This window comes from Copadichromis virginalis, linkage group LG18 (genome assembly GCF_057382275.1).
Source record: "Copadichromis virginalis isolate Kocher_CV1m ecotype Utaka linkage group LG18, C_Virginalis_male_GT1.1, whole genome shotgun sequence".
In the NCBI taxonomy this organism is placed as follows: Eukaryota; Metazoa; Chordata; class Actinopteri; order Cichliformes; family Cichlidae; genus Copadichromis; species Copadichromis virginalis.
The window spans coordinates 9,640,617-9,668,060 of NC_140635.1; the positions used below are offsets into that span (position 1 = coordinate 9,640,617).

At 40.8% G+C, this 27,444-nt stretch overlaps 3 protein-coding genes across 3 annotated transcripts; 1 reads left to right on the plus strand and 2 right to left on the minus strand.

The window, feature by feature from the left end:
- Positions 1 to 3,302: 3,302 nt before the first annotated feature.
- kcnj9 (potassium inwardly rectifying channel subfamily J member 9) lies at positions 3,303 to 21,766 on the minus strand. Its single transcript, XM_085440076.1, has 11 exons — positions 21,702 to 21,766; positions 21,199 to 21,400; positions 20,812 to 21,056; positions 20,567 to 20,682; positions 19,541 to 19,976; positions 18,195 to 18,408; positions 14,826 to 15,027; positions 12,980 to 13,172; positions 12,537 to 12,734; positions 10,232 to 10,362; positions 3,303 to 4,604 (listed from the first exon to the last, which is right to left on the minus strand). Exons 5-11 carry the CDS (start codon positions 19,836 to 19,838, stop codon positions 4,338 to 4,340), a joined length of 1,503 nt encoding a protein of 500 aa, XP_085296202.1. The 5' UTR covers positions 19,839 to 19,976; positions 20,567 to 20,682; positions 20,812 to 21,056; positions 21,199 to 21,400; positions 21,702 to 21,766; the 3' UTR covers positions 3,303 to 4,337.
- A 42-nt stretch (positions 21,767 to 21,808) lies between these two features.
- On the plus strand, positions 21,809 to 26,281 carry eif3f (eukaryotic translation initiation factor 3, subunit F). The gene is made up of 8 exons (XM_085440078.1): positions 21,809 to 21,920; positions 22,324 to 22,394; positions 23,283 to 23,362; positions 23,447 to 23,584; positions 23,677 to 23,768; positions 23,934 to 24,070; positions 24,227 to 24,340; positions 24,944 to 26,281. The coding sequence occupies exons 1-8, from the start codon at positions 21,809 to 21,811 to the stop codon at positions 25,019 to 25,021; spliced, it is 822 nt and encodes a 273-aa protein (XP_085296204.1). The 3' UTR covers positions 25,022 to 26,281.
- Positions 26,282 to 26,344: 63 nt separating this feature from the next.
- Positions 26,345 to 27,271, minus strand: LOC146687275 (MICOS complex subunit MIC26-like). Its single transcript, XM_085440079.1, has one exon. It carries the CDS (start codon positions 27,208 to 27,210, stop codon positions 26,602 to 26,604), a length of 609 nt encoding a protein of 202 aa, XP_085296205.1. The 5' UTR covers positions 27,211 to 27,271; the 3' UTR covers positions 26,345 to 26,601.
- Positions 27,272 to 27,444: the final 173 nt, after the last annotated feature.

The window sequence follows — 27,444 nt, forward strand, 5'->3', positions numbered from 1 at the left end:
GACTGAAACAAGACCGTCATGACTTCCTTCCGCCAAGAAAAACATTAATTTCAGCTCAGCAGGTATCATGCAAAACAGCCTCTCATTAAAATCATAATTAGAACTCGGAAACATGTGCACTTGGGGTTCGGCTGAGGGGCGAACTCAAAATCACTAGAAACTATTAAACTTGCACTTAGCCTTTTATTCAAAAAGCAAATCATGTCTGGTCCCAGTTTTGTCACACAACTTGAGGTGAAAGTAAAAGCTGGCTCTTATCTGTAAGTTTGCTGTTTCTTTGTTGAGTTTGATGGTTCAGGCTCTTTCTGTTTCAAAATGACACATTTAGATGACAAAACCTGTATTTCTGTGTGATATTTGTATGGTTTTATTGTGACATATAAAAACAACACAGAAATCAGTCAATATCCTGCATGTCTTAGTGTTCACAGTCAAGGACGTTTGTTCTTTGCAGCTGAAGGTCATTGCTGAGCATCATCATCATCATCATCATCATCTGTTCTTACACAAATATTAAACTGCAAATGTCACATCAGCTCTGACATTGACTTTCTTCATAAACTCTCATTTCTGAGAAAATCACAACAACACACACTCACATCTATGTATATATAAACACACACGCAGATGCACACCCTGCCCTCTTCTTGTCCCCAGCCCTAGTTGCCTAGGAGACAGCTGAAATGGGGACCCCATCTCATTATATGCCAACAGGGCTGTGTGACTGGCGGGAGGAGCATGTGCGGGGATCTGTACCGCCATCTAGCAGCCAAAACAGAGAAGGCATGTCTTTTTTCTTAAAGCCTAGATTCTGCCTAGTAACCCAATATGCTGACTTCTCTGGCTGCTGACAGCCAGCCCTTGAATTTCTAATGAGATGTACAGTACAGTGAGTCTGCTACTGGAGACACTGATGAAGTTTAATATGGACCATTAGTTAATTAGAAGCTAATCAGCAGCTGAATGTACATAATGAGAACAAAAATTAAGGTTTTTTTTTTAGAAGTAGGTCGCACTACTTGAATGTAATCTGAGCACTTATTCAGGGGATTATTTTAAGGCATTATCTAAATCAATTATCTAAATTACCTGCAATTTTATTTTTTAATTTGGTCACAGGGTCTGTATGTCTCTAAACATTTTAGTCAGGGACATGATGTTTATAGATTCAGATGATTTCAGGCCATTTTTTATGTTTGTTTTTAATAGAAAAGGTTAAAAGCAGGCCAACATTGACTGCCTTTTAGTCATACTCATAAAAATTAAAAACTAAAAGCTCAGATGTTTCACATAAAGGAACTCTAAATGTATTCCCTACCTGTTTGACCAGAGTCACGACTCTCTGACACCGAGTGGTGACGAATGGTAAACTAAAGTTAACTTATTTACAGAGAAGAAGAATAACAGCCTTAAAAAGGGAGAGACGGCGGACAATGGATAGAAAAGAAAATCAGGGATAACTGTTAATTAAAGTTAAAGAATAACTCACACTAGCACGACAGTACAGTTATTAAATACATAATGCTCTTTTTTTGGCTTCTCAGACACATTTTTCTTCTTCATGAACACAGATATCCTACGGTAGGCGATTGTGTTTTAATGTACTTAGCATTACAGACTTACCGTATTGTGAAACCATTGTTATCATGGAGAATGCATCTTGATAGTGCTGTATTTTGACTGTGTGATTTGATTCCACCCAAAGTAAATGCTATTACAACTGCACCTTGCCTTTTGTGGTTCTGTCACTCACAAAATAACAAAACAAATCTGACAAGGATCCAGAAGACCAACTTTTAGGTGTAATTATATTAGGTTTTTTAATCTTTGATTTCTTGGTAAAGGAAATTAGGTAATAGACAGCCAATCACATGGCAGCAGCTTAGTGCATTTAGACATGTAGACCTGGTCAAAATGGCCAAAGTTCAAACTGAGCATCAGAATGGGGAAGAAAGGTGCTTTAAATGACTTTTAACGTGGCATGGTTGTTAGTGTCAGACAGGCTGTTCCGAGTGTTTCAAAAACTGCTGATCTACTGGTATTTTCCCACACAACTATCTCTAGGGTTTACAGAGAAAGGTCAGGAAAGAGAAAATATCCAGTTGGCGGCAGTTCTCTGGGTTTAAATGTGTCGTTGATGCGAGAGGTTGGAGGAGAATAGAAAGACTGCTTAAGCAAGCAACAGTACAAGTCCTGTCAGCTTAGAACAGGTAACTGAGGCTTCAGTTGACACCGGATCACCAAAATAAAATTGGATAACGGGAGACTAGAATAATGTTGCCTAGTCGGATGAGTTTCTGCTGTGACATTCAGATGGTAGGGTCAGAATTTGGTGTAAAGAACATGAAAGCATGGATTGATCCTGCCTTGTGTCACAGTTCAGGCTTCTGGTGGTATAATGGTGTACGGGAGTAAATGCCATGGCCTACCTGACTTTTTGCTGAGCACGTCTGTTCCTTTATGACCACAGCCTCTAAAGGCTATTCGAGCAGGAAAACGTAGCATCTTACAAAGCTCAAACTGGTTTTGTGAACACGACAGGGTCGCTGTACACTGGCCTTCTCAGTCGCCAGATCTCAATCCAGTAGATCACCTTTGGGACGCATCGTGGATGTTCAGTCGGCGTATCTGCAGCAACTGGGTTATGCTGTCATGTCAATGGATGAAAGGGGTTAAACCTGGGACTAGCAAGGTGTACGTAATAAAATGCTTATAGAGCTAATAGTTTAACAGTTCATCATATTTTATCAAATGGGGTATGTTTTGTGTATAATTCATTTTCAGGTAAGTGTATGAGGGTAGAAAGTACCATTTGCACCACTGAAATTTGCTGATGTATATAATGGCAAAAGCAAAGTATGGGAACCTTGAATGGTATTTACCATAACTGTCTTCCTTCTCTCACCCCAACCGGTCGCAGCAGATGGCCGCCCCTCCCTGAGCCTGGTTCTGCCGGAGGTTTCTTCCTGTTAAAAGGGAGTTTTTCCTTCCCACTGTCGCCAAAGTGCTTGCTCATAGGGGGTCATATGATTGTTGGGTTTTTCTCTGTATCTATGAAGCGCCTTGAGGCGACTTTTGTTGTGATTTGGCGCTATATAAATAAAATTGAATTGAATTGAATTGAATAGAAGATATATTCAGCCTATCTATTATCGTTAGACTACATAATTTAATAGTAAAAAGGATTAAACAAATTTTCAGGACTGAACACCAGTTTTCTTATCAAACACGAAAACTTGTGAACGCTCATGTTGCATATTTCATGTAGCTTCTCGTCAGAACATAAACAGATGCAGATCCTGTGGAATATACTGCAGTTTATTCATTCTAATTGATGTTTCATCTTAAATATTAAAAACATCAAGTAAAAATGACCACATATATACACAGCAGCAGAAGCAGGAGTTTGGGCTGAACTGAGCAGGACACTGTTGTGCTTTATAAGTTTCTACTTGGCAGGGGACAAAAGATACATTTACCCTCGTTGTACACACACTGCATGTGAAACGAAGCCACGAATACGCTTGAGTGTTAACCTGTCTCTACGTTAAAGGTTTTACATACCCTACTCACCGTAATGTGTCGACTGCAGCAAATTTCTATCAGTAGTTTTAACAAACATTAACATTTTGTGTCCTCTGAAGAGAAAATAGTGCTTAATCTCTGGGCAGGAAGCTAGCTGCGATGTTCACAGATGCTTTTACACTTTTGTCAGGTCAAATAGGTGTTCAGACATTTTTCTAGCACCACATGATGGTTTGTTGCCAAACAGACAGATGTACCAGCGGCTGTGTGCTGGTGTTAATTTCCCACCCTGTTAACACCTGATGGATGTGCATTAAATCTCATAACAATCCTTGCATCTAATCAAATGTGAGGCTACTACCATGTCGATGTTAGTGCATGTGAAAATAAAGCATCTATGCACTGTACCTATTTAAATGTATACAATCTATATAGTTAACTCTGCACATGAAGCCATCCTTTTACCCAACAGGACATATTACGTTTCTGTTTCGGTCCACAGGATATACTGCTGTTGACCCCACCTAAAGCATAGTATTGTCATTTAAATGGAGATATAGGCAAGGGTGATTGGAGCTAACACAACAAACTGAAAGGAGATAGCACACATACAGTACACTTTTAACAAAGACGAACGCACAAAGAAAAGACAAAAGTTTCAAGAAATAAACTCTTTCAGATGGTAACATAAGATATGGAGTATACTGCAGAAGTGAGCCTAATGAAACTACTTGTTGCCTTGAAAGTAAAGGTCTGGAAACTGTGGCATGGTAATGGCGATATACTGAAGGTCTTTGTAAACATTCTCTGTTCTAGGCCTCGGATTCTGATTGGTCGGTGGCAACGCTGCCATTCAGCTCGCCCAGTCCTGATTGCTCCTGGATGTCAGTCATCTCCCCGACAATGAAGGTCGGCTCCCCTCCTTTGCTGTTGGCCGAGCCGCTGTCTGGCTGCTTGGCCGCTTGGTTGGCCAGAGTGGGCTCTTCATCCAGCCTGCTGGAGATGGACCAGTAGAGATGAGCATCAAGTCTGGCTGCAGCTAATGACAGCTCTCGTGCTGAGCAGGATGGCGTGTCCACCTTAGAAGGAAGCAGAAAAGTAAGATGAGGATTTCTCTGTTAACTTTTGTGTAGTCCAAAATGAATAGACTGGTTCTTTTATAGCACTTTTCTACTCTGACCACTGAAAGCACTTTACACAAATTGCCTCATTTACCCATTCACACTAGCACTGTTTGGTATGCTTTTTCACACAGTCATACTCCGATTGATGCCTCAGAGAGCAACTTCGGGTTAGTATCTTGCCCAAAGATACTTGGCATGCAAACTGGAGCAACTAGGAAGTGATGATCCACCAACCTACTGATTAGCAGATGACCTGCTCTATCATCCGAATGAACCCAAAATCCTTGCTGACCTTTTCAGTTTCAGTTTAGATTCAGGTCACAGTATATCATCAGATAATTAGCTTGATTTATTTAAAATTTATTATAATGGTTTAATGATGCCTCGATTGTTTACTCTGCAGCATGTTGGTTAACTTCTACTGTGTTAACATGTTCTATAAAAATTGATTTGAATTGACTTTGTAATTGCCGTCATGTATTCCATAAGTTAGAGTTAACACATATAGTTCCATTTCAGTATTTTCCATTTTAGTATATTAGCTTTTGGGGTGGCCCTTATATGTAGAAAAAAGTGCTTGTGTGAATGGCTAAACATGAGACATCTTATATAAAGTGCTTTGAGTGCTCAAGTACAGTAGAAAAGTGCTATACACGAGCCAGTGCATTTATCTTCCATAGGCTTTAAGAACATCAAAGCACCAGACGCTGCTTTACAGCATCTGTATTTTGATTTCACACATCAAAGAAGCAGCAGCAGAGAATTTTAAGCAACTTCCACTTGATAGCGCTCACCTTCAACCACCCAAACAGTGTCCTATGTTTCTGAAGTTTCTATTTTGATCTAACTATGCTTTTAATATTTGTCATACATTTTGTTTGGAAATGGATCCCACCAAGCAAGCAGGAAACATTTATTTATATTAAACTTTTACCCAGACATGAATAGCAAAGTGCTTTAGAAAAGGCAATAACAGGATGTGCAAAACTTAACTCAATTTATAAAATAATTAAAAGGAAAGTTAACAAAACAAACAGCATACATTAGCAAAATGGTAAAAAAAATAAATTAAATAAATTAAATAAAATAAAATAAATAGACAGATATTTTTTCATTGCAGTTTGAAAGCACACTTTAAAAATGTATTTATTATCCAATGATCACTGTGTAATTGAATTACAGACAATGTTGGTAAAATGGCAAGAGCAAGTACTGCAGGACTTGTTTTAGCACAATGGCTTGAGAAGACAATGTCGACTGGCTTTAGAACTTTTATTTTTGAAAAACTATAACTAACCAAAATAAAAACCATTACAAAATTATTTTCTTCTTTTGACTGATCTCTTTAGGGGTCACCTTATCCCTAATATTCTCATCTGTCCTTATTCACCACATCCATTAATCTTCTGTGTGGTCTTCCTCTTTTCCTCCTGCCTGGCAGGAGCATTTTCAAATTCCTTTGTCCACTATATCCCATCTCAACCTTGTCTCTCTTATTTTGTTCCTAAAATGCTCAGCCTGAACTGTCCCTCTGATGTTCTCATTTCTAATCCTGGCCGTCCTGGTCACACCCAGTGAAACTCTTATCATCTTCAACTCTGCCACCTCCACCTCGGCCTCCTGTCTTTATGTCAGTCCCACTGTCTCCAAACCATACAGTATACCACCTTATAAAAACCTCCCCTTTCACGTATTCCACTCCACCCTGCCTGCACTCTCTTCCTCATCTTTCTTGTGCTTTGTCCATTGCTTTGCATAGTTGACCCCTAGGTATTTAAATTCATCTACCTTCATTACCTCTGCGCCTTGTATCTTCACCTTTCTGCCTGCCTCCCCACAAATAACAACTTCTTCTGTGAACAGAATAGAGACTCTGGCATGAACTCATCTGTCAGCCTGTCCATCACCACTGCAAACAAGAAGGGGCTCAGAGCCGAGCTGACATGATCCCACCCCCACCATGAACCCATCTCTCACGCCTCATCATTGTCTCACTGTCTTCATATCAAATTACTTTAATGGATCCTTACAATTTTCCCTCTGTCAGCGCCACCACAACCATAAACCACCATCTACTTTTCCATAATCACATATCTGCAAAACTAAAGACATTGCTATCAGACTCAACTATGCATTGTGTCTACTGCCAGTCAGTAACATGTTAATATGCTAAACATCAACATGTCACTTTGGGCATATTAGCATGAAGACCTTAGGATTTATCTCAAAGTATTACTGTGTCTAAGTACAGCCTGACAGTTCTGCCAGCTTAAATGCGAGTTCCTAATCTTTTTAGTGTAATCTGCCTCATCCACTTCTACAACTCTGACTGCATTATTTTATTTTAAAGACATCTGTTTTCTCAGGCTATTTTAAACCATTTGATATATAAATTGTCTGTTATTTTCAGTAAATTTCATCCAAAATAACAAAACTAGTTAAAAACTTATAATCTTATGACAATCTGTGTGATTTTGCTTTGGCAAAAACATCTTTCCAAAGTTCCTTTATGCAGAAAAAAACCTGCAAACTTGAACATGAATCAAACTTCACCATATTTTCTGTGTTTGTCTGCTCACTTCAGTGCTCACTTCAGTTAGTATTTCTGTTTATGTTTTTAAAGACTCATTGCATTAGGCTACAAATGCCCACGTATGTAACACATGTCCATGTAATGTACAGTCCACATCTCTACAAAAATAAACATGAAATAAATACTTTAGTCAGAGTTCCTACACATCCCAGCATGCTTTTCAACAACCCCAAGAGAATGTGAGAATTCAGCTGCCAGTTACACGTGTAGGTGGAGACAGGAATAGGGATAACAGACAAAGAGTAGATAATAATCTTGGTGCTTCTAGAAGAATTGTTGCTTAGTTCAGATGATGAATTATAGAAAATTGTCTTTTTTCTTAAACTCTGAGGAACTAACAGTGAAGCCTTACATTTATGTAGCTATTTTACTCGCAAGCTGTACTGTTCATTTGCTTCCTTTGTTTATTTTCGGTTCATTTCATTACTTTATCCCAATAGGAGTTCTCAAGATGGCATTTCTAATGTTCGTTTCAGGAAGGTTCCTTTACTGATCTTCACCTTTTACCTGGTGGCCAGGACTTAGCCCACAGGGCGTTTGAAAAAAGGGACATGTGCCTACCCTCCTGTAGGTCCACCACCTGCAGGAGGCGCCATAGGGTCAGAGACCCTGGTGGACCGATCCCTGGCTACAGGGTCTAGCGATTGGGACATGGAACATCACCTCTCTGGTGGGGAAGGAGCCTGAGCTAGTTCTCAGGTTGAGAGGTACCAGCTAGATATAGTCGGCTCACCTGAACGCACGGCTTGGGCTCTGGAATCAGTTCTGGAAAGGGGCTAGACTCTGTCACAGTCTGGAGTTGCCCGTGGAGAGAGGTGGCAGGTTAGAGTAGGTATCTTAGTATCCCCTAGGCTTGCTGCTTGTACGTTGGAGTTTTTCCTGGTGGATGAGAGGGTTTGTTCCCTAGGCCTTCAGGTTGGGAACAGGCCTGACTTGGGACATGATCGAAATGGATCATGTTAAAGAAGGAGTCCTAACAGGCTTGGTTAGCCTATGGGCCTTCGGAGGCAGCCAGTAAGTACCTATAGGCCAAATAGATCGCAGCTCAGGCAGTGGCCAAAGCAAAAACTTGGGTGTGGGAGGAGTTTGGAGAGGCCATGGAAAAAGACTTTTGGACTGCCTCAAAGAGTTTCTAGCAAACCGTCAGGCAACTCAGGAGGCAAAAGTGGTGCTCTACCTGCACCATGAATAGTGTGGGTGGAGCGCTGCTGACTTCAGCTGAATATATTATCAGGCGGTGGAAGGAATACTTCGAGGACCTTCTTAATCCCACTGAAGCGTCTTCCGTAGAGGAAGCAGAGCCTGGGGACAAGGGGGATGATTGATCCATCACTGAGGCAGTTAAACAACTCCTTGATGGCAGAGCCCCTGGGGTGGATGAGGTTAGCCAAGAGTTCCTGAAGGCTCTGGATGTTGTAGGGCTGTCTTGGTTGACATGCCTCTATGATGAATATGACCGGGGACCGGAGAGTGTGCTCCAACTATAGTGGAATCACATTCCTCAGCCTCCCGGGGAAAGTCTATGCCAGGGTGCTCAAAAGGAGAGTCTTTCCGTTAATTGAACCTCAGATACAGGAGGAGCAATGCGGTTTTCATCACTGGACCTGGACTCTTTACCATCTCGAGGATACTTGAGGGTGCAAGGGAGTTTGCCCAACAACCCCTACAAGCCATTCCATCCTCACACAACTGTTGCAATAGCTTGGTCCATATAGCTGGCAATAAGTCAGACTCGTTCCTGGTGGGTGTTGAATCAATTCTGTTCATGATTTTTATGGACAGAATTTCTAAGCATAGCCAAGTGGCGGCATGCATCCACTTGGGCGGTCTCAGAATCTCGTCTCTGTTTTTTGCGGAGGATGTGGTTCTGTCGGCTTCATCAAGTGATAGCCTCCAGCTTGCACCGGAGCAGTTTACAGCCGAGTGTGAATCAGCACCTCCAAATCTGAGGCCATGGTTTTCAGCCTGAAAAGGGTGGAGTGCCCACTCTGGGTCAGGGATGAGTTACTGCCCCAAGTGAAGGAGTTTTGTTCATTAAGTGAGAGGAGAGGGCGGCGGGAGATCGACAGACAGATTGGTGCGGATGCTTATTGTTAATTATTTTTACTTCAGCTATGCAGAAAGCTTTAATAAAGGAATAAAGTGGAACATCTCTTAATAGGGAAGAGAAAATACAAAAATTTAACTTCACCATTTATTTTAAATTATTTCTAGCCTTAGGATTTTAGTGGTAACTTTCACATGCTTGTCCACATATAGAGCCTGTATATAATAACACAAGAAGAAAACATCGAGATGAAGCCAAATGAGTACTTTGTAGCCCGTCCTAAGGACAGTCATCCACTGTGACATTTTGAAGTGCCTTACTCAAAGTGAAGCAGGTTCTCTGAACACTACTGTTCTCTTTCCTTCACCTTATGATGTTTTCCATCATAGCCAAGCAAACCTTCTTCCATAACTAGAGAAAATAAATTAAAATAATAATAATAATAATAATTAAAATAAATTATACTGTTAACAGAAATGTCACATATTAAATGTTTTTGGAAACCAACATAGCCACTAAGAATATTTGGAATACTTTAAAATTTCTGTGAGTAAATTTAAACACAAATTCATGCAGTCCTTGGCTATCTGCTTGTTGATCATGATTAGGAAAATTGAGGTGAGATTTTCTGTTAAATAGTAAATTATATTTTAAGACAGACCCTGAGGCACTTCATCTTCATGAGGTACACATACTTATAAGAGAAGATTTTACTAGACGTGCATGTTAGGTTAACTGGTGATTCTACATTGGCTTTAGGTGTAAATCAAAGCATCAATCTTTGTCCACCCCTTTGTATAACTCTGCGAAAGACTGGCGAGCTGCCCAGAGTGTACCCCCTCTCTTTTCCAGTGACACCTGTGATAGGTGTCATGGGAGTGCAACAAATCATGCTGTGCTTTATTAGCTTGCCCTCATCACATCTTCTTCAAGAGACATTACCTCAAATGTGTGGTGAAAGGCTCCATAGTCGACGTCAAAGAAGCCCTCTGCCAGCGACATCATTGGGCTGAACCTGTGACCCCACAACAACTCCTCTGCAAGATACGAGCTCCTTGCCTGGCATGTCATCCCTGCATGCACAAACAAATGGATGACTATAGAGATTCATAATACACATTTTCCCTCACGGCATTTGTTCTGGTCTGTGTGATAAATGATTTGATATTAACTGGATTCGCTGTGCCTGGCTATGGCAAAGCAGAAGAGTAAAAGCACCACACCAAGAACTCTTACACAAACATAATTCATTTACCCATTTAGTCACAAACAATTTCACTGGCAAGCTGTCGTTGTAAGGATGTTCTCTGCAGCAGAGTTATGACTGTCAGCTAAGTCTTTGTAACATAGCGCTCTGACTAAGGGAATCAATATTTGGTGTAGGTGGAGAGGCCACCTTTACCTCACAGATACACATCCTGAATAGCCTCGATACACTGAGTTCTTGCTAAACTGTGAGGAAACTAGTAGAGTATATCATCCTCTCAGAATGAATCTGACGTAAGGCGATATAAGAGAGGGATAAGGGAGAAAAGATAAACAAGCACATAATATTTGGAACGTCCCAGCTTGTGCAAATTACTTTGGGAATGAATATCCTATAAATCCAGATGCACTTAAGACTAGCAGGAGAAAGTAAAACATACTTTAGTGTACTCCTATATTGTTTAACTTCCACAACTCTTTTATGTCTCTATATCATCTACCTGGTGGCCTCGATTTGTCTTTTATATTTGGTGCTATTGTTTAGCACTTTGTTCATCCCTGTTGTTTTTTTTTAAAGTGCTTTATAAATTGATATGATATGTTTTTTCAAGAGGATTAGTTTTGCTTTTCCTTATTTCTTTTCTTGTATACTGTTAAAGTCAGGATTTTTACAAGTAATCCCTATGAGCCAAAAGTTCAGACTGCTCCGTACACTTTCTTTAAAACTGTTTTTTTTCTCTTAACTTTGTATGATATCAAGGAGGAGGGATTAATATAGACTCTGTCTGTATTCACTTAATACTTAGTGTGTAGCAGCTATGTATTTAGTATGAGTATTTTGTTACCTATCCCATCATGCATTGTCTGTTTTTTTTTTTTAAACGTAGTAGGATGAGAGGAAAGATGGCAGCAAATCAAGGTAGGAACTGCCACTAAATATTTGCATTTATTCGTTTAAGAAAATTTGCTCAGTGTATTCTATATTTGTGACAAAAATGCAGTAGTAGTAGTAGTCGTCAGTTATTCATCTAGCAGACTCAGCTCTGATATTTTGGCATAAAGTCCCAATAGTGTCCGAAATAGTTTTTTTTATTTTACTGGATGGATGGATGGATGGATGGATGGATGGATGGATGGATGGATGGATGGATGGATGGATGGATGGATGGATGGATGGATGGATGGATGGATGGATGGATGGGTGAGTGGATAGGAATCCTTTCCCATCTGTTTCCAAGGGGCAGCCAATTGGAAGAAATTAGCTAAAGGAGGGTTGCATGTTGTACAGTTTCCTTGTGTATGTGTGGATTCTCTTTGGGAACTCCAGCTTCCTCCCACAGTCCAAAGACATGGATCGGGTTAAATTGGATCGGGTCATTCTAAATCCCTGCAACTACTGGGATCCACTTCACGACAATGAATTAAATAAGCGGAAGAAGATGGATGGAATCTGTGAATCATGCAAAGCCACTCTAGAAGAGGCTAAAAATAAAAATATGGCGCTGGAAATATATAGCATAATAGGTCCACTTTTACTGATGATTTATCAAGAGTGAGTAAGCGCAGCAGGGCTCTGTGATTTGCCCAAGGGTAGATGAGTCTCCAGTTTTAAACAGTTTGCTTTCTGTTGGGGTAACATCAGACTGCAGATTGCTAGACCGTGACTTCTAGGTTTTTGTCATTTCTTGTGCATACATGGAAATGAGTTTCTCCTTATTTTTTTTTGTTCAATGTTTTAATTTAATCTAAACTACTAAACCAGATGATTTCTTTATTTACTATTTACTTGCTGATTTATTATAGGACCTGGGGCTAGATTTAATAAACGGGACAAAATAATGTATGAGTGCAATCCCCAAAATAGCGCTCAGTGCTGTGGTTAGTTTTAAGGGTGATTTACAAAGCTTGCAAGGTTTCTGCCCACAGGAGGAGTCTCTTCATTTCAAAATCAAGGACAACAAATAAAACATGCTTTTTTTAGGGGTTACATTAATAGATTTAAACTCGCAGATGTTTCTTAATTTGGTGTTTGCCTTCTCACCAGTGGCCTCCACCATTCCTTCTAGAATGACCACAATCTCAAAGTCTTCTTTCTCTAGCTGGGCCTGCGACATGTCCCAGAAGGGTGAACGTGCGTCAATCTCATGGGAAATCACCAATGGTGAGACCAGGAAGAGACGATCATCGCCCGTCTCAAAGCCCACACTGATGTCTGTCTGATCCAGAGGGATGAACTCACCTGGAAGAGCCAATAAAGTGGAGACAAGGAGAGAGGTTGTACCTGGAAGCTCAGGTTTAAAATGACAGAATACTAGAAAGACACAAAAGAGATCTTAGAATGAGCGGTTCACATGGCCAAGTATGTTATTATTATTATTATTATTGTTATTATATACTGGGCCATTTGATTTTTCAATAGGTGTAGTTGTTACAGTTTTTGTCACCAAAGGAAGAAAAAGAAAGATTCATTATTAACTGTCTCACCCTCCTGAGTCTGCTTAGACTTGATGAGTTTGGCCCTGATGTTGGCCCCCACAATGTGGGAACTTCGAAGGTCTCCCACCCTGAACATCAGGCAGAGCTTGTCGTCTCTCGGCGAGATAACAGCGTGTTTGGAGAACACCAGCGTCTCAGCTCGTTTGTTAGGCTGCGAGATCTTTACAAACATGCAGCCCACCTGGACAGAGAGGAAGGAACAATGTGAAACATGGGCCCTGCTAAAAAGTCAAAGCCACAGGGAGCCTTGCACAAAGTAGAAAAGCAGAGGATTATTATGAAAGGAACATAATATATAAACACCAAGACATATGTCTTGGTGTTTATAACAAACACATCAGCTAAAGAGCTGAATAATTCCGGTGTAGTCTGCACATCTGGAACACATTCATTGTGGCCGCTGAATACAAACTAACCTTGATCATTTTTTAGAAGAGCTTGCTATTGCCAGTTTCTCTTGTCTAAAAAGATCAGTGACACTTGACTTAACCCCACACTCAACTGTTTTTATATGCATAGTAAAACAGCCCACGCTACGTGTACATCAGTTGTTAATTTGGAATGTTTCCAGCTCCCAAACATGCATAAACATGATTCAGCCTGGATGTCGGAGTGTGAATTCATCCTCATCAAAAGAGTGCTTACACCGTGCAAAAAAAATTTAGCTTCATCGGCATTTTCTGTGTAAATATTCTTTTTTTTAGGAAGAATACCATCTGCATATAATTTGCGTCATTATGGCTCCACTGTATTTGTGCATTCAATCTTCTCTCTAAGCTAAAAAAAACAGCGTATCATTATTTTATTTGATTCAGCTGAGCTGACAGGAAGCTTCCGTTTAAGCAAACAGTCTCGGGTCAAACAGAAATTGCAGGCACAAAAGGAGTTAGCTGAATTTGAACACTGACTCAGAAGTTCCGAAGCCTGTTTTTCATTTTTCGTTTCCATTTGTTTCTCTAATCTGACTTCCTGCTTTGCTAAAACACATCTGACAATCTTGTTTGCTACATATGTTACACTCATGTCTACATCGTCATTAATACATAATCAGATAACAAACCATCACAGATGTCAGCAGTATTCATTCTAAATACGAAAGCGTCTATTTAAGATTCTTATATCCCAAAATTACTGAGAATATTCACTTTGGCACTGCATGAATTTAAACTCATGCTTAATAGGAGATAGGAAGAGAGGTCCCAATTGCAGGACATGCACCTGGTTTAAATATTGAAAAGGAAACTTGTAATGTTACAAAGACCAAAAAAAAAACACAAAGTCCAAAGGGCATCCATCCATCCCATTCTTTACCACTTATCCGATACAGGATCACAGGAAAGCTGGAGTCGATCTTAAACACACAGTCATATTTACACAGAAGACCGATGGGAAAATTAGACATCTTTACCTTTAGAGTAAAAGAAGGAGCAACTGAAAGACAGGACATGAAGACAGAGGCAGGACGACACAGAATGGAGGGCGAAAAATGCAGAAAATAGAAACACAGTGGGGCAAAACAGAACCAACAAATATAACAAAAAACATAATTTATCAGAAAGTGAATGTTTGAAAGTCTGAATAATCATATCCTCCGTATATCTTTGAATTGCCATGTTATTGTGGTGGAGGGGTTTGTGCGTTTCAGTCATCCTGCAAGAATCAGCTGGCTCGGGAACTCGTTTTCCCCCTGGATGAGCTACAAGAGGTGCCTGGGGTGAGAGAAGTCTGCTTAGACTGCAAACTGAACCCAGGTAAGGGGTACGAAATCGAGAGAAGGATGGATGGATTTCTAAATATTTCCCCATCTCTGTTTTTTACCAGTTAAGCTGCTCACCATGAAGGCGTTAACCATCGATCCCAGTATAGCCTGCAGCAGCAGCAGCATTGTGCCCACCGGACACTGGTCGGTGATGACACGGTGACCATAGCCAATCGTGGTCTCGGTCTCAATGGAGAAGAGGAAAGCCGAGATGAAGCCATTGACATTGTTCACGCACGGCGTCCACGTCTCATCCTCCAGATGGTCGAGATCACCCCTTGGGAAGAGGAGAAGCAGAATGTGTGAGAAAGGGAAGGCGGGAGGTGACAAAGTGGGTGTCAAGAGGGAAAAATAGACTGAGAGCGAGAAGATATATATTTTTAGACTGGAGGTGCAGAAATATATAGATGACGACTCATCTCTCCATTTAAATTTTCCACCACCTTGCAGCTAATTCCTGTAATGAATAGGAGCAATCCTGTTCATCAGATTTAAACATGGTGCTTAAGCCAACATTTATGCTGTCACTTCTTGCCGAGGCTGCAGAAACCCGCCACTTTCATCATATATCATCACGCGCAACTTGCTCTCAGCATCTTTTGAGGGTTTTTTTCAATCCTGTGCCACTAAGAGTCCGCAGAATTTCTGTTCTAACACACACTACACACACTAATGTCCCCGATTAACACAGCTCCAGCCAGAGAGGGAGCGCTAATTAGCGAAAGTGGTGTTAGGTCATTTATATAATCTATGACTTTTATTGACCTGTGCTGGTGACAAAGGGATTGCAGCAACACTGACAGCTTTCTGGCACAAAACTGAATGGCCTGCAATTGATATAAAAAAGGGTCACAATTTTTATGAGACGAATACGTTAGTTAATTAGAGCAGAGATCCAGCAATCACAGCTCATGAAGAGGCAGCACATCATGATGAAATACGCTGTAATATTAATACTGCTTTGTCATCTGCTTTTTTGGCTGAGAAAGCAGCTTCATTTTGGCCTTTATGGTAGATGTGTAAAAATCTAATGCTCACTTAAAGAATGGTTGGACTTTGGGGGAAATACGGTGAAAAGATCAATAATGTTCTCATAGCTGTCTGCTAAATATGATGCCGCACCCAGAAGGCAGTCAGCTTAGTTTAGCACTAAGCTGTCAAACAAGAAAAGAGCTAAAATAAATTTCCCTGCCATCCCCACTGAAGCTCCCTGATTAGCACAGTACATCTTATACAGTACATCGCTTCAATTTTTGCACTCGTTAAAGAAAAGCACCAAATTTATGAGCAAAATTCTGTTTAAATGGTTAAATTCTGCATTTTTGGAGTTATTACATAGACTTAAATTCAAATTAATTGCAAACATAAATCCATGTTTATGCTTTCTCTGAAATTTTCTGATGATTACAGGTCTAAAAGAGCTCTGAATGGCTTTGATTACAATTGAATTAACCTTTGTTTCAAAGTGAATGTTAAGCAAACCACTACATCACAGCCAGAGAACAAAAATACATGTATTTTTGTTTTTTTAATGCAAATTGACACAATTGTTGCAACACAATGTCCACTCCGGTTAATAACATTTGTATGAAATTCTGAACGCTCCAAACTTATTTCTACATCAAAGGGCAAAGGGCAGTGGCACAGCAAGAAGAGTCTGGCTGTGAATCTGCTTGTTGAGGAGGTTGCAGAGGTGACAAATAGGAAGAGATGTTCTTTTACTTTTTAGTGAAATTATATGTCTTTTCAAGTAACTCAAAAACAACTCTTTAGCTACATACATACAGTGTTGTTTACATTTCTGTCCAACTAAGATTTTGCTGGATGGGATCACATAAACATAAAGATGGTCTTCTTTTTTTTTCGAACTCTAGATATGAAAAGACAATTTCCCAAAACAAGAAACTTTAATGTGAGGATTTGTTGTCAGAAAAAAGCACACAGACAAGGGAAAATCCTGTTTTTGGTCATAATGTGTTGCTACCATGTGAAAAGATAAAGTTTAAATTAGGTCCCATATTCCTGATATCACTTGGATTCAGAATAGGATCCTATGGATCAGGACTTAATCTGTGGGAAATGATCATTTGATGCCCTGCTGACTTTGTAAGTTTGCTCACTTATAAAGAAATGAACAGTCTCTAACCTTTATGGTAATTTCATTGTAATGGAGACAGAATAACAACTGAAAAACAAACAAAAGTTATAAAGTCATTTGTATGTCACTGATTGAAATAAATATTTGATCCTCTGCAACTAACCAGAATTGTGGCCTCCACAGATTGGCTCTGTGCCCATGTAGAACAGATTGCAATCAATCAATCAATTACAGATACTCCTGATCTCAACTCAATTTCTCCCATTCAGGCATCTCCACCACAAGACAAAGAGGCTGTCAGGGACAAAATTGTAGATCTGCATAATGTCTGGTACGGACTATAAGACCAGCAAGAAGTTGGGGAGAAGGTGGAAACTGTTGGTGTGAATATTCAGAAATGAAAGAAATATAAAATGATCAATCAGACCAATCTTGCCTCATGGGGTGAGGATGAAAGGTGGTGCATCAACACAAAACTACAAGGAGGGAGCTTAATGAAGGCAGTTGAGAGCACAGTGACCAAAAGCACCACTGGTAACATTACAACACCACGAGGTCTCCCTGCTCAAGAACACACATGTACAAGCCCATCTTAAGTTTGCCAGTGAATATCTAAATTATTGAGAGAAATCTTGGGAGAAATTGCTGTTGTCAGATGATATTAAAATCAAGCTGTTTGTCATCAACACGACTTGTCATGTTTGGAGAAAGAGAAATGCTAAGTATGACCAAAAGTGCACCATCCCCACAGTCAGGCATGGAGGTGGAAGCATTATGCTTTGGGGCTGTTTTTCTCCTAAGGGTACAGGATGACTTCACTGCATTAAGGGGCAAATGGACGGTGCTATGTACTATAAAATCTTGAACAAGAACCTCCTTCCCTCAGCCAGAACACTGAAGATGCGTCATGGATGAGTTTTCCTGCATGATAATGACGCAAAACATACCACAGAGGCAGCAAATTAGTGTCTGCAAAAGCACATTAAGATCATGGAGTGGCCTAGCCAGTTTCCTAATTTCAAACTATAGAAAATCTCTAAAGGCAGATGAAGCTTGGCGTTGTTAAGCGGCAGCCAAGAAGCCAAAATGATTTAGAGAGTTTCTGTAAAGAGCAGTGGGACAAAATCCCTCCAGAGATGAGTGAAAACCTGGTGGCCAACTATGAGAAACATCTTACTGCTGTGTTTGCCCACAAGAGTTTCTCCACTCAGTGTCATGTCATTAAAGACTGTTCATTTCTTTGCAAGGTAGCACACTTACAAATTCAGCGGGAGATCAAATGGTGATTTCCCACACTGCAAGAGATCCAAATACATTAGTGCACATGACTTTATCTTAAATCTTACCTGCAGTAGGCGATGAGGTACCAGATGGCTCCGAAGAAGAGCCATGTTACAGCGTAGGCCATGACAAAGACGAAGAGCGAGCAACGCCAGTTGAGGTCCACCAGAGTGGTGAAGATGTCCGTCAGGTATCGGTAAGTCTCCCGCATGTTACCATGCTGCACATTGCATCGACCGTTCTTCTCCACGTAGCGCTGTCTCTTACGGCGAGTGCGGGCTGGTGGAAGGGTGGAGACAGAAGAGAAGGGGCCCGATTAGAAATCTGTGAGGCTAACAAATGGGAGGAAAAGTGCCATCGCCTTTTGATCCTTTACAGCGTTGAAGACAACTCTTTATTGTTCCATTAAACACTTTCAAAAACATGAGGCTCCCTTTCTGAAATGTTTTGTTTTTAAAGCTACAACTCTGACTGCAGTCAGACGATGAGAATTGGATGAAGGCACTTAGAGAGACGTGAGCATAAACACAGGGAGGTAGCAAGGGACAAAACTACTGAGGGAGATTCAGCGTGGCTCAAAGGAAAGTCAGACTGGTGAAGAAGGGAAAACATAAATGAAAAATGACAGGTGAATAAAACAGAGCAGATGAAGTGCGACGGGACAACATCATCAAACGCTTGGAGAAGAAAAGCTATAACACTGGACTTCATCTGTGTTTTGTTTTGTTTTGTTTTGTTTTATAGGCTTTTTACTGTGGATGCACCAAGCCAGAACTGAAATTATGACACTATACCGCTATCACATACGCTTTAATCAATGAATATCAATCATTGTGCATGCTACTCAAGCTATGGAGACTTATTTTAAGGTAAAACAAAATCTGCCTTTTCTGCAAAAAAAGTCTGGCTCTGCTTTGTAGGATTTTTGTCCTTTGCGATGATGACATCAATTCTTGATCACAAGTTGGAGTTAAAACACCGAAGGGTCATATAAACTGCACATTTCCCTAGTTCCCTAGTTAGGCTTTCTTTCTTTTTATTCTATGAAGATGTACGGCAAAGATTGGAGCAAACAGAGCAGAGCTTAATGAGCAAGACTGTCAAAATTGCTGAGGGGTGAAGCTCTGCAGTATGGTCTAAATTAGAAAAGATTCACTACTACTACTGCGAGACAGATGGGGAGGAGAAGAGGGTGCAGGGCTGAATGGAGAAAATGTTCATCCAGGAGTAAGTCAATATCTCTAAATCTCTCGAGATTTTTATCAGATACAAAGAGATTAATAGTGATGCATTTCAGTCTGGTTGAACTGCAGGTCCAGAAAGAAGCCACAACATTTAAAGAACATAGTGAGTGCACTGTTCCAAACAGAAGGGGGATCAAGGACAAGATGTCATCTTGAGAGTCACTCACCCCACCCGAACCGTCCCCTCTCCTTCTCCGTCCCCTGTGTCTTCTTCCTGTGCTGATTAGCATTGGCTTCCCGCTCGGCCAGCTTGGACTGAAACGATCTCTTGACCGGAGCCGAGTTCGGAAGGGAAGAAGTCGTCTCTGTGGTGACGACGTGGCCCAGCTCCTCTGATACGTTGAAGACTCCCGTGGAGGCTGTGACCTCCGTGGCCACCTCCACTTCTTCGCTCTCCACCTTCTCCTCCACAGGGAGCGAGAGCGAGTCCGGACGGGAGGGGAAGATGGAGTTCTCCAGAGCCATGGTCTACGTCTGTGTGTGCGTGCGTTTGTGTGTGTGTGTGTAAGCGTGTAAAGAGTATTAATGTGTTATTGATATCCTCCCTAAGGCAGAGTCTGTCCAGTACCTATTGACTGAACCATTTGTTTGCTTGTCTGAAGCCTGGAATAAAGCAGAAGAACACAATGATCTGATCAAATGAAACAATGGAATTGATTATCTGTTTTACTGTCACAATAATTCACTGTCAAATGATTTCTTTAAAGAAACAAGACCTCCTCACAGGAGTGCTTGAACTCTGATGTTGCTATAATAAATTCTAAAAACCTATAAATAAATGTGTATCATTTTTTGTGCTTTTATTACTATTGTCAAAGTCTCATTTGAAGTCTTTTAATAATAAAATAAAGGAATAAGTCCTTATTTTCAGATTGAATATGGATAACTTTGAAAGTCCTTGGAAATTAGACACAATGGTAGAATAAATTAGTTCTCTGAAAGACCCCTATTCCTGATGCACGACATGGCATATGCATATCAGAGCCACTTTAACTGGTCTGTATGTTTCATAAAAAGCCTCGGGCTAGGAGTGTGTGTGTGGCCCAGACGTGTGTGTTGTATAAGTGCACTTCGTGCTATTTTAAATATGCTGGATTTATACAGCAGGCCTGTTGAAATAGTCTTACATAAGTCCTATATAAGAAGCCGAGTTAAATATATACATGGATAACGAGACGTGATGAAATATTTACTCAGTAAAATGGAGTCCTAGTCCTCTATAGCCTTGGATGATGTGCGTCCATTTGGACAACTGGCGGATTGGACGCCAGAGGAGACTGATGGTGACAGTCAAGATGACGCACTACGCCTGATGGATGGATCAGAAATAGCCTCTGTTAAAGAGTGTCTGTGAGCCGGCAAGAGGGCTACAGGAACCAAACAGCTCAGCTACGGTTTTAATGTCACACAGACCAAAGATAAACGAGTAAAATCCTACCTGCTCAGTGCACCAACTTGTAGATGTGTAAGACCCAGATTGGGCAGATGTTTTGCCATAAGAACGGCGAAAATCGAGTCCAAGAAGAGCCAGGATTCGCAACCTTGGTTCAATTACACCCATTTCTGGTATTTACGAGCGACGCAGCATAATCAGTCCACTCTTGTTCGCTTTTCCTGGAAAACAAAGACCACCTCGATCCGACCGCTCAGTATTCACAAAAAATAAAAAGCGGGCAGCCCAAGCTAAAGACACACACACACACACACACACACACACCCAAACAAACCCGAAAAAAACAGTTCAAGTACTCTGATTAACGATAAGGCTTTTTCAGAACATGTGTCTGGCAGTGGATGTGCGAAATGGAGGCAACAGGATAATAACCCGGCAGCGCGGAGAGCTCCATCATCTGTGTATCTGATGGAGTCGGTCAGGTGTGGAGCGGTAGAGGATGCTGTCATCAGCCCAGCCCCTATCAAGCCTGCCTGCTTGTTTGCCTGCTTGCCTCAGACGCTTCTCATTTCCACAACAGAAGGGACAGTCCTCTCCCTCCTCTCGGTCAGACCCTCAGCATCTGCAGAGTTCACTGATGGGGAAATTAAAGGCCTTTGTGATGCAGTAACAATGCAAAAATGCAGAAACATAAACATACAGATTGGATGTAATAATGCTCATTGTATATGTCATTTTAAATATGGTCTGATTGTGATGCAATCCTTTTTATGGCTTTTCCATAATAACATTATTATTACTATTATTATACCAGACTCCTTGTTAGAATAATTCACTAATTAAAAAATTCCGCTTATAGAGGAAGATACAGTCCTACAACATTGTATCACAATGATATCAATGACTTGATCATAATTAGCATTATTCTCACTAACCGCTATTTATCCGCCAGCCTCAAGGTGGCGGTATATGTGTCCATGACGCCGGTAATCAGTTGGTCTCTTCAGGCAGTGTGATCAGTAGTCTGCCCTCCTTTTCCAAGATGTCGGTGTTCGGGCCAGTTGTGAAAATTCATCCCGTCGTTCTCGCTTCTATCTGCGACTCTTACGAGCGAAGAAATGAGGGAGCGAGTCGTGTGATTGGAACCCTTTTGGGTAAGTAAAAAGACAATATGTTTGTCCTGCGCCGCTTGGACCGATTTCGCACGAAACCAGTTGCCGCATAGTTAGCTGCTTTTAGCTTTAGCTGCTAACACATGCTGGTTCAGTTCAGCAGCTGACTAGCATTAGCTACTGTTAGTTAGCTAGCGGCATCACTCGTAACAGCTGGCCGCCCACTCAGTTGTTCATATAGTTAAAAAGTTAGCAAATCACCTGGACTTTTTTCCATTTTGGTGGGGTTTGCACTCATTTGATGCTTAGCAACAGGAAAAGATCGCTGATGTTAGCGCTTATTACTGTCGATTTAATGGAGAATCCTCTTGTTTGCTAACTTACAGTGAAGCTGCTCGTCGCTACAACAATATAATGTAAGAACTGAAACATTTGCTTTTTTCAGGTACTATTGACAAGCACTCTATCGAGGTGACCAACTGCTTCTCTGTCCCTCACAATGAATCTGAAGATGAGGTATGTTACTAAACTCTTTATTTGCAGCTAACATAATTTTATTTATTGCTGATGTTGAAGCCAAGTGGAAAGGGCCAGTAATACAGTAGCCATTCCACATCGGCCATCGAGTAATAAACAAGACACGAAACTGACATTCAGCAAGTAATCTAAAGAATAACGCATTATTCAGTTAGAAATATCCGAAACTCAAAGAGTCATGAATTAAAATCTTAGGAGCATCAACAAAGAAAAAGATAACTAAAATTTATCAAACTTGTGTGTTTGTGCTTTTGTGTCTTTAATTAGATGAGTCTGGGTTTTTAAATGTCCATTAAGGTTTTAATTTCGATATGGCTGCTAAATACCAGGCTGAATAAATTCCTGGTAGTTTTTCTAAATGGCTACTGAGGCTACATGATTTCCTTGGGGATTAATAAAGTATTCTGATTGTGATTCTTCCTGTTACAAGAAGTTCTTTTCTGGATATGATCTGGGTCACTGTAGCGATACTTCATTTTGATATGTGTAATAGTGTTGCAAAGCACTACTTTTGAGTAGCTGAGTAAACAATAGAAACAACCCCCCTCAGAAAACTATAGGTGGTGTTATGCTATCAGGTATGGGGTGGAGGCTAAATCGTTAGTTTCTAAGGTTTTTGATACCACCTACTATGTTTAATCCTGCTTTGTGAGACAGTGAATTACAAAATATCTTACAGGGTAGCTATGACTAATACATGTATTATCAAATCAAAATCAAATCACTTTTATTGTCACATCACATGTGCAGGTAATGTGCAGTTATGTAATTATCACTGAATTCTTTCACAAGTGAAAGATGATTCTGTAGAAATGTTTACGAGACCGTGTACATGGCTGTGCTTAAATGCATTGTTTTTGACAACAGGTTGCTGTGGACATGGAGTTTGCCAAGAACATGTATGAGCTTCACAAGAGGGTTTCACCTACAGAGGTCATCATCGGATGGTGCGTCAGTCGGTCATATTAACAATTTAAAGTTAAAAGTGAAAAAAACAGTATTCTTTAGCAGATGTTCATCTTTTCTGACAGGTATGCCACAGGCTTTGATATCACAGAACATTCAGTGCTCATCCACGAGTACTACAGCCGTGAGGCCTCTAATCCCATTCACCTGACCGTGGACACGGCACTGCAGAGTGGCAAAATGAACATCCGCGCCTACGTCAGGTTGGCTGATCTTTCTGTCAGCGCCTGTGTTTATGTGATCATCTACAGCCTGAAAGTGCTTCTCTGAATGTGTTTGTGTGTCTCCTACACAGTGCGCAGATGGGTGTGCCAGGAAAGACAGTTGGTGTGATGTTCACCCCACTGTCTGTCAAGTATGTGTACTATGACACTGAGAGGATAGGCGGTAAGAATACAAAGAATAAATGAAGGCGACTGTTTGAAAACAAATGCTTCGTGACTAAGTATCTGTGAAATGCCAAATAATTAAATCCCAGTGTCTCAAACAACTCGCTGGGGTGCATATGAAAGGAAAGAAAACTTTATATTATACTCTCTATTTGTTCTTTAGTGGACCTGCTACAGCGAACACGTGTGACCCCCAGTCGTACCAAGGGGCTGACCTCTGACCTGTCTCAGGTTGGTGGTGCTGCAGCCAGGGTACAGGACATGTTGACCACAGTGCTGGCATACATTGAGGATGTGCTGGTGAGTATCAAGACAAACTTGTCCCCTGGGTTTTTTTTTTTCTTTTCTAATTAAATCCCTGCCAATTTAACTTAATATTGGTCACCTGGGAACATTTGAGCAGTAATTAAGTTTTGCGCTGATGATGGCTATGAAGTTCATGTTGTTCTGTTTCAGTCTGGCAAGGTGACAGCAGACAACAGCGTGGGCCGTTTCCTGATGGATCTGGTAAACAAAGTGCCCACTATCTCACCTGAGGACTTTGAGAACATGCTCAATTCCAACATCAATGTAAGTGCTCGTGTTTAAGTTACTATATCAGTGACAACTACTGTTTTTGTTTTGCTATTTGATCTAAACAGACAGGCAAATGGCACTTAAAAAATAGCAGTAGAGACTAGCTTAATAGACACTGTCATTTTTATTATTGTGGTAGAGACACAAGTCTAGCGTCAGGAAGATCATCTGGCAATAAACTGCCAAATCGAACCCGCTGTGCTGACCTGTTGTGACAAGGAAGTAGCTGAAAATTTTATTGTTGTGGCAATAATGTACTTAATTTCTCTCCACGTATAAACACATTGGCTCTAAAAAGAGTAAACTGAATTGTCATATCTCTTATATAAGAGGCTTTAGGTGAGCTCTGAGTTGTTTTTGGCATTTAATTAAACTCTCCTCCTGTTTTTATGGTTATTTATGGTCTCTGGGCTCTACTTGCATCATTCTGTTTTACTTCAGGATTAGAAGCTTTAGAAGATGGAAGTATTTTTGCATCATTTATCTGGGCATTATCTTTCCAAACTTGCCATCCTTTAATCTTGTTTCCTTGTTATGCTGTTATAATCTTTCACTTTAGTTTAGTGTGAATCTAAATGCTCTCTTTTGTTGTTGCAGGACCTGTTGATGGTGACCTACCTGTCCAACCTCACCCAAGCACAGATTGCTCTCAATGAGAAGCTGGTGCTGCTCTGAGAGGGTTTCTTTGAAGTCATTCATATTTAATTTTTGTACCTTTTTTTTTTTTTTTTTTTGGCTGATATGAAAATAAAGATGTTAAACAGTCACAAAGTGTTCATTCCCTGTGGTAAGATGGTAATTAAATTTAAGGCTGCTTGGTTTGTCACAAGTAGCTAATGAACATTAAAGGAAGGATCATACTGCTAACACGTTTCCTTTCTGCTTATTAGACACCTCGCATTTACTGCTGTCAACCTGCTTCATGATTCTTGATCTGTAATAATGTATTTTTAAGGAGACAACTGACCTTATATCTTATCATGGGCGTATGTAGAGGGGGGACATGGGGTGGCTGTTCGACCCATGACATTTGATTGGCCCTCCACCAATATATTTTGACTAGAGTTCATTTGTGGTGTAAAAGATGAGCATAGTTTAAGGGTGTGAGGCCCCTCAAGCTTTCATTCTTTCTGAAGGTCAGCAGGCGGTGGGAACGTCTGCCTGTAAAAGGACTTTGGTTTACATAGAATTATAAGGTTAACGGCCTTCCAGTCCTTTTTAACATCAACATTTTACTGATTATTTGTGAGCTCAGTCACAAGTTATATTTCATAAAACATTAAATTTACTAAGTCAGAAATTATGATTTTCCAGGAAATGCTCATTGGCTAATGACATTTTATTTGCAAGTTGCTACCCAATGAGCATGGGCTTAATTTCAGACTGAACCACTGGTTGTTTTGGCGTATCCAGTTTCAGAATGCTAAGCTGGCAATAGCAAAATTGCTCAACTCAAAGCTGAGATTTTACTAATTAGTAGGTGATGTCATGGTGGGTGTGTATGTCGTTTTAAGTAGTGCTTCTAAGTACTTCTGGGTCATGCTGTTTTCTACTTCCACTCAGTGTTTTTAGCCATTTCTACTCCATACCATTTACTTTAAAGCTTTAGAATGACTTTGAAGTTTTTACTTTAAAAGCATTCAAATATAAAGCTGAGATATATCCAGCATTACTGAGCAGTATAATGCAAATGGGTCTAATGAGTACTTAATACTACAAATGTTTTGAGTTTATGTAGGATAATGACTTTTTAGCAAAACCTATTTTATAAAATATGTTTAAAATCTGTGAGTATAATAATTGTTTCCTGTATATGACAAATAAAACTTGAAACTAATACACAATTTCAGATCAAATGTGACTTGCCTACTTTGGTCTTTGTCACTCCATTGAACAAAATTGTTAAAATAAACGACTGATTATTAAAATCCTGAATTAGTTTTCTTCTCTTTGGTGCTGACCATCTTGTTTGTGCATGTGGCATTATAAGACACAGAATCAAGGCGGTAAAGCAACTTTAATGTAAGACACTGCTTTATCTCTACATAAATACACATTCAAATCGGAAGGGAGTCATTCAAGTTGCAAATCCCCCCTTCCCTTTGCCTGGCCTGAGTTTCATGTGAAGCTTAGTGCAAAGTGTAGGCATGAAAAAGTCACACTGTCTAGAAAGCGCTCAGTTTACAGTATCGGGATAAAGCTGCTGTGTGATTGGCTACTGCTCGGTTATTGCAGTCACGCCGGGGTCGTCACTGTTAGGTCTCGGAGTCGCTGCTCTTTTCGGGTTTATTGACCTTCTCAGCTTTGCTCTGGGGGTTTAGGATCTTCTCCGCCGCTGCGTAGCTCTGCACGGCCAAGTCGTACACGGAGTCTCCGGTTGACTTTGCGATGGACGCTGCTTGCTCCGGGTAGTAGAGAGAGGCGCTCAGGGTCATGAGAGTGGTCGGGTAGATGAGTTTCTTAATCCTGGAACCTCTGGCAAGAACCAGCCCGAGGACTCCGGTAAAGCCGATGATTCCCGCCCGGGGGTAGAAGTCCTTCGGGGGGTTCTTCACATAGGCGTATGCGTCGTTCCCAAACTGGAAGACCCCCTGAACTTTGGGTTTAATTTTCTCATAGGTGACCTGACACCAAGCAGTGTACGGCTCCGATAACTTCCTGAGGGTGGCGACTCGCTCCTCCAGCTGCCCGGCTTTAGGCTCCACGTACTGAAACTTCTCCGGGGGAGCGGTGTACAGAGACAGTTCGTCCACGTTTAACGGAGCCACCGCTGGTTCCTTCTCGCCGTCACCGGCAGCAGCAAACACGGTGAACGGTGAAAATCGCAGGGCTCCCGGCATGGCACTACCTGTCACCTTCAACATGATCCCCGCGGGCCATGCATTCACTACGGTATTCACGGAGGGACAAGGCAGATAGCCCCGCCTCTCTGATTCTCACCCAAACGCTTTTACTACGCTTGAAAGCGCGCCAACAGTGGCAGGAGGAATAAAGTATATCAGTGAGGACAAGGCTTTCTTTACAGATAGTAATGATGTCTGTGCCCACATCTCCAAACCGTGCTTCATATGGAACTCCAAAGATATGCAGTTTAAAAA